Raw genomic sequence first — 7,200 nt, 5'->3', positions numbered from 1 at the left:
CTCAGGGTCTCCTTAATTATTACCTCTTTACATAGAGATAGAACCTTAGGCTATTCCATCGAAATCTAGTGGGCTGTTAAGACTTACCAGACCATGATCTAATAGGCCGTTAGGATAGGAAACTGTCCACTAACCTATGAATTGGGGTTATTAGTCGTGAATATCAGCTATAGATCGTACCCATATTCCAAAAGTCGTTGGAAAATTTTTAGAAATTGCTTGCGTGGTTGAATAGGTCGGTGACTTGAGTTCAGAACAAAGCAAAGGCCTTACCTTAGGTGTGTCGATGTTCGTGTAAGCCAGTGAGCTTGTTTTCTATCATCGATTGAGTTCTGATCTCGAGGTCGGTAAATATCCAATCCGGAGATTAGATAAAAGCCGATGTTGTAGCACCACTTCATCTTAGATTCTCGGATCTCTCTTTGACATCTGAGGTGGTCTCACCAGATCATTAGTAGACACTTGGTTGCAAAGCGCAGAAAGATTTAGTCGGATAGTAAGTAACCTCCAACATCATTATCTTTTTAAAAAAATTTAGTTTAATATATGAATATAGAAATATGTTAAAATTACTAATATTTTTTAAATATTTTGAATAATTTTTTTCATAATATTATAAAGAATAAAAAAATTATTTATTTTTAATTCTTGATCAAAAATAAGAAGATTGATTTTTTATGAAAATAAGTAATTATTAAAATATGAAATAATATATTTGACATGATTATATTTTAGAATATGAATAATGTTTGAGTAAGTATAACAAACTATAATTATATATTAGAAGATATACTATCACAATAGTTGAATAACAAATAGCAATGCACCTGATCATTTTTAATTTTATTTTCATCATTCACAAAATTCATTACCATTAATGCAGTGGGACGAAAGGGTGAGAATTCAAGAGTGCGGTGGAGCATCAGCTCGGTGGCTCCAGCTGAAATTTTTCAAAACGTAGAGGTGTAATTGCAAATAGATAAAATTCTGTGGGCCAAAAATATATATTTTGTTGAAAAAACTTAGTCCAACGTACCATCCATCAATGATATTTCTCGCAAACATGTTCAAACTTTTTAACCAGAGACGCATCAGTGAACCCGAGAAGCAACCCATTAACCCCTTGAGATTAGGTTTGCTTTTATTTTATCTTAATTAAGACTGGAGTATGGACCATATATCAATATATCTATATCTATATTTATTTTATTTGATGAATATAAATATAAAATAGATATTATTCGAATATAAAAATTTATATTTATATTTATTTTAAATAGATACAGATGTAATTCGGATACTGAAAGTGTTACGGTCAATCTCCTATTACATCCGTTGTCGGAGAAGAACATCTGCAAAAGAAATCCATGCTGATCGGAGTTGTGTCCGGTGAAAACTCTCCGATGCTTAAGTCAGTAGGAAATGATAAACAGCAGATAAATTTTTAGAGAGATAGAATACCAGCCTTGAAGCCTCTTTCCAATGCTGTTCGTTTATCTTTTTTTATAGATGAATTGTTAGTAACCGTTTGTAACGGTTAGACACGTAGATTCTACTTATTTCGGCACTATATGATCGTAGGATGGATGATTAATACCTACTGATGATCATGATACGTGACTATTATGCACTTTCTGTGCTAGCAATTTTTGGTACACCGACTCTATGTTGGTAGTTTGAATGTGTTGACTGTATGTCGGTAATTGTAGAAATCCAAATGACCATTGATCGGTAACTCTGATATACCGATGGTCATCGATGATCATCGATCATTGATCATGAAGTCGGTGATCTGTGCCTATTAGACCGATTGAAAATCGGATGATATATTGTAATTGAGATGGAACTCGTTCTATGACGTAGCTTTGATGATTTACCGTTCATAACCGATAGATATTCGATCGGCCGACTGTGAATCAGAGAAACAAACTGAATTACCTCAACAGGAAGCATGGATATAATTATAAATATAACTTAAATAATTAAATTTTATGACTAAAGATATTATTAAATAGATTATAAATTAAAATAATAATATATTTATATGATTATATATTTTTTAAAAAATTAATAAATATTATATAAAATTATATATAGATTCGAATTTTTAGATATGAATTAAATAATTATTTATTTATATTTATATCTATTTTATTTTATTAAATAAAATATGAATGTAAATATCAGTTAGATTTATAAATTTTTATTTATATTTAAATTGATGCGGATATAAAAATAAATTCAGGCGGATGATATGCATGCCTCTGTCATCCGCAGTGGAGTGTGAGAAGTCGGGACGAATGGGTGCCGGTAACCCCTTAGCCACCCTCACGTCTCGACTAAAGAAAACGACAACAGCACTGAATCTTTTAAAATACTCCATGGGATCCACGGGCGGCATAGCCTAGAACAGTGCGAACTTCTTTTACCAAAGACGCACCATACTTGGTATAAAGATGTACAAGGTATGTAAATTGATCTTGCTGTAATTGAAACAATAGTTGGCGAAAGACAGCTGGATGAGGAAGAAAATGTAGATCATTGAAAGGAACTCCACAATAGAGGAAAGCGATATTGATAACTCTGCATTGGGTACTCTTAGGAGAACACACAATAAGCTGAATCAGGGTTTGTTGATGGAAATAATGCAATAACTGCTGTAGACCTGTATACCTTCTACAGTGAAGAGCAATACCCAATTAGCTGATGTAGACAAGGAAATAGGAAGCTCAATGTTGATGCCAAGATTCAGGAACTGAACATAAAATCAGCTGCAATGTAGAACATGACGAAGCGCCATAGAAGGAACTGGGGGAAATGTCTGCCAAAATTAGTATAGGAGAGTTTGTAGCAACAAGGACTAGTAGTAAATAAGCCATAACTAAACCAAACCGGTGCACTAACTGGCTTTGAGAGCAATACCAGAAAAGTATGAAAGATAATAGTGGGAACTCTAAGCTCATGTTAGACACCGACCCATTCGAAATCAAAGTAATAAAGAACTGCAATTCAGCAAAGAACCAATAAACCCTCAAGCCCAAAGTACAAGGAACTGTAAAATACAATCCTACTAGCGTGCTGGACTTCATGCCAAATGTGCCACAAAACCCAACTCCATCTTTCAATTCCCCTAAAACCTTAGGCTATTTCATAGGAGTTTGGCGGGCTGTTAAGGCCTACCAGACCACGGTCTAATAGGCAGTTAGGATAGAAAACTGTCTACTAACCTATGGATAGGGGTTGTTAGTCATGAATGCCAGCTATGGATAGCACCCATGTTCCAAAAGTTATTGAAAAATTTCAAAAATCTCTCATATTATCGACTTGGTCGGTGACTTGAGTTCAAGACAGAGCGAAGGCCCAACCTTAGGTGTGTTGATGTTCGTGTAAGTCAGTAAGCTTTATTTTCTATCGTCGATTGGGTTCTAATCTCGAGATTGATAAATATCCAATCCAGAGATTAGATAAAAGCCGATGTTGTAACACCACTTCATCTCAAATTCTCGAATCTCTCCTTGATGTCTAAGGTGGACTCACCAGATCATCAGTAAACGCTTGGTTGCAATCCGAGGAAGGAAGATTTCATTGGATAGCAGGTAACCTCCACATAATTATCTTTTTAAAAAATTTTAGAATAATATATGAATATAGAAATATTTTAAAATTACTGATATTTTTTAAATATTTTGAACAAATTTTTATCATAATATTATAAAGAATAAATAAAATTATTTATTTTTAATTCTTGATAAAAATAAGAAGATTGATTTTTTATGAAAATAACTAATTATTAAAATATGAAATAATATATTTGATATGGCTATATTTTAAAATATGAACAATGTTTGAGTAAGTATAATAAACTATAATTATATGTTAGAAGATATACTATCACAATAGTTGAGTAGCAAATAGCAATGCACCTGATCATTTTTAATTTTATTTCCATCATTCACAAAATTCATTACCATTAGTGCAGTGGGACAAAAGGGTGAGAGTCCTGAGAGTGCGATGGAGCATCAGCTCGATGGCTCTAGTTGAAATTTTTCAAAATATAGAGGGTGTAAGTGCAAATAGGTAAAATTCTGTAGGCCAAAAATATAAATTTGTTTGGAAAAGCTTAACCCAACTTACTATCCATCTATGATATTTCTTGCAAACATGTTTGAACTTTTTAACCAGAGATGCATCAGTGAACCCGAGAAGCAATCCACTAACCCCTTGAGATTGAGTTAGCTTTTATTCTATCTTAATTAAGATCGAAACCGAATCAAATATGGATAAGATATCAACATATTTATATTCATATTTATTTTATTTGATGAATACAAATATAAAATAAATATTATTAAAATATAAAAATTTATATCAATATTATTTTAAATAAATATAAATATAATTTAAATATTAAAAATATAGATATAAATATAAATATAATTTATATAATTAAATTTTATGATTATAGAATCAAATATATTATTAAATAGATTATAAATTAAGTTAATAATGTATTTATATGATTATATATTTTTTTAAAAATTTAATAAATATTATATAAAATTATATAAGATTATCCGTAGATCCAAAAATTTAGATACTAATTGAATAATTATTTATTTATATTTATATTTATTTTATTTTAATAAATATAAATATTAATTAAATTTATTTATATTTAAATTAATTTAAATGTAAAAATAAATCTAGACGGATAACATGCATGCCTCTGTCATCCGCGGTGGAGTGAGAGAAGTCGGGACGAATGGGTGCCGGTAACCCCTTAGCCCCGTTCACGTCTCGACGAAAGAAAACGACAACAGCGCTGAATATTTTAAAATAATCTATGGGATCCACGGGCGGCATAGCGTAGAACAGTTCGAAATTCTTTTACCAAAACGCACCACACTTGTTACCAAAAGGAGACGCACCGCACTGATAGCCGACCATCCTACAAACCCTACAGCTCGGTACTCCCACCCATGGCGGCCCACCTCCACCTCTCTTCTCCCTTCTCCACCGGCCTCCCACTCAAATCTCCGCGCCGTCCCCGAAGAATCCCCTCCCGTTCTTCCCTCCCCGCTCCTGTCTCCGCCCGCTCCGCCAGCCGCCCCCTCCGCGCCGCCGTCATCGGCGGCGGCCCGGCCGGCGCCTCCGCCGCTGAGGCCCTCGCCGGCGGCGGCGTGGAGACCTACCTCATCGAGCGCAGCCCGGCCGGGTCCAAGCCCTGCGGCGGCGCCATCCCCCTCTGCATGCTCGACGAGTTCTCCATCCCCGCCCACCTAGTCGACCGCCGCGTCACCGGCATGCGCATCCTCTCCCCCTCCAACCTCGCCGTCGACTTCAGCCGTTCCTTCCGCCCCGGTGAGCACATCCCCATGCTCCGCCGCGAGGTGCTCGACGCCTTCCTCCGCTCCCGCGCCCAATCCCGCGGCGCCCACCTCCTCCCCGGCCTCTTCACCTCCCTCGAACCCCCATCCTCCCTCTCCTCCGGCGAGCCCTATTTAATTCACTATACATCATCCCCCGCCCCCGGCACCCTCGCCGGAACCCCCTCCACCCTCGCCGTCGACGTTGTCGTCGGCGCCGACGGGGCCAACAGCCGCGTTGCCCGATCCGTCTCCGCCGGCACCTACTCCTCAGCCATCGCCTTCCAGGAGCGGATCCGCCTCCCACCGGAGAAGATGGCCCACTACGAGGACCTCGCCGAGATATACGTCGGCAGCGACGTGTCGCCGGACTTCTACGGGTGGGTCTTCCCCAAGTGCGACCACGTTGCGGTGGGCACCGGCACGGTGATGTCCAAGCCAGAGATCAAGAAGTACCAGGCCGGGATCCGGGCCCGGGTCTGGTCGAAGATCGCCGGTGGGGAGGTGATCAAGGTGGAGGCGCACCCGATCCCGGAGCACCCACGGCCGCGGCGGGTGGTGGGGCGGGTGGCACTCGTCGGCGACGCCGCTGGGTACGTGACGAAGTGCTCCGGCGAGGGTATCTACTTCGCCGCCAAGTCGGGGAGGATGTGCGGCGAGGCGATCGCCAGGATTTGGAACGACAACAGCAAGGATGTGGTGACCGAAGAGGAATTGAAGAGAGAGTACTTGAGGAAATGGGACAGAGAGTACCTGTGGATGTTCCGGTTCTTGGATCTCCTGCAGAGGGTATTCTACGGGAGTAACGCTGCGAAGGAGGCGCTTGTGGAGCTCTGCGGGGACGAGTATGTGCAGAGGATGACCTTCGAGAGCTATTTGTATAAGAGGATGGCGGTGGGGGATTGGCGGAAGGACTTGGGGTTGGTGTGGAGGACGGTAGGGAGTTTGGCGAAGGCGGGAATTATGGGGAAGGAGGTGGAGAGGTTGAGGACCTTAGCGGAGTGCTAGCTATGTTCCGAGAGTTCCTCTTTTATTATTTTGAACTCTGCTTTTAATTTTGTCCATATGTGATGTATATGTCTGTGTGGAAGGGCCAAGGCTGCATTTGGTAGCTGGTATCTATTTAGTTTACTGATAATTTAAAGTGGGCTCAATTTATAGGTCAAATATTAAAATTTTTATAAATGTGATGAAGAGTGAGGAGGAGGTTCAGTTTGTAGATCTTATCGAATTTGAGAGTAACAATTATATTCTTCAAACTCCTATTGATCATCCTCAATAGAGTGCTTCTTCATCTCAGAATCAATCAAGGTCAAGAAAAAGGAAAGTTTCTAATGAGGATGAAGTTGCTTTTGGAGAATTTGTCAAGTTTCAAGTAAAAGTATTGATAAGTTGGCAGATTATTTTCAATTCCTTGCAGGTAATCAAGATTTGAAGAAAAAAATTTATGAGACAATAGTTGAGATTGAAGATTTGGAGTTGCATGAGTCGTTGATGGTTAAAATTGGATTGATAATTGCTCGTGATAGTACAAATCTGACTTACTTCTTTTGACTATCTCAAAGATTGAAAAAATATCATGTATTGAATGTCCTTTATTTGAGTCATAGTTAGAACATCTAGTTTGCTAGGTGTAGTTATCTTTAATGCTATGGTTGTTTGGTTGGATTATCTATAGTAATTTCATATGAACATGTCAACTTTTGTGATGTGTAGTTGTTCCAATAAACTACAAATGATTTATCAATAGTTTTAGATTTGAACATGTTAACTTTTGTGATGTGTAGTTATTCCAACAAACTATAAATGCTTTTTATTGGTGTATGATTTTTTT

The 7,200-nt window shown here is 38.4% G+C and overlaps 1 protein-coding gene across 1 annotated transcript; it reads left to right on the top strand.

Annotated features, from left to right (window-relative positions):
- The first annotated feature begins 4,793 nt into the window (after nucleotides 1-4,793).
- Nucleotides 4,794-6,531, top strand: LOC105032269 (uncharacterized). The gene has a single exon (XM_010906666.4). The coding sequence runs from the start codon at nucleotides 4,980-4,982 to the stop codon at nucleotides 6,372-6,374; it is 1,395 nt and encodes a 464-aa protein (XP_010904968.1). The 5' UTR covers nucleotides 4,794-4,979; the 3' UTR covers nucleotides 6,375-6,531.
- Nucleotides 6,532-7,200: the final 669 nt, after the last annotated feature.

Source organism: Elaeis guineensis, chromosome 1 (genome assembly GCF_000442705.2).
Source record: "Elaeis guineensis isolate ETL-2024a chromosome 1, EG11, whole genome shotgun sequence".
NCBI lineage: Eukaryota > Viridiplantae > Streptophyta > Magnoliopsida > Arecales > Arecaceae > Elaeis > Elaeis guineensis.
Note: the sequence above shows the minus strand (reverse complement) of the source record. Positions and strands in the feature narration are given on the sequence as shown.

Bases quoted from the DNA above. Each gene is read 5' to 3' on its own strand.
- LOC105032269 (XM_010906666.4), top strand. From the start codon at position 4,980: ATGGCGGCCCACCTCCACCTCTCTTCTCCCTTCTCCACCGGCCTCCCA.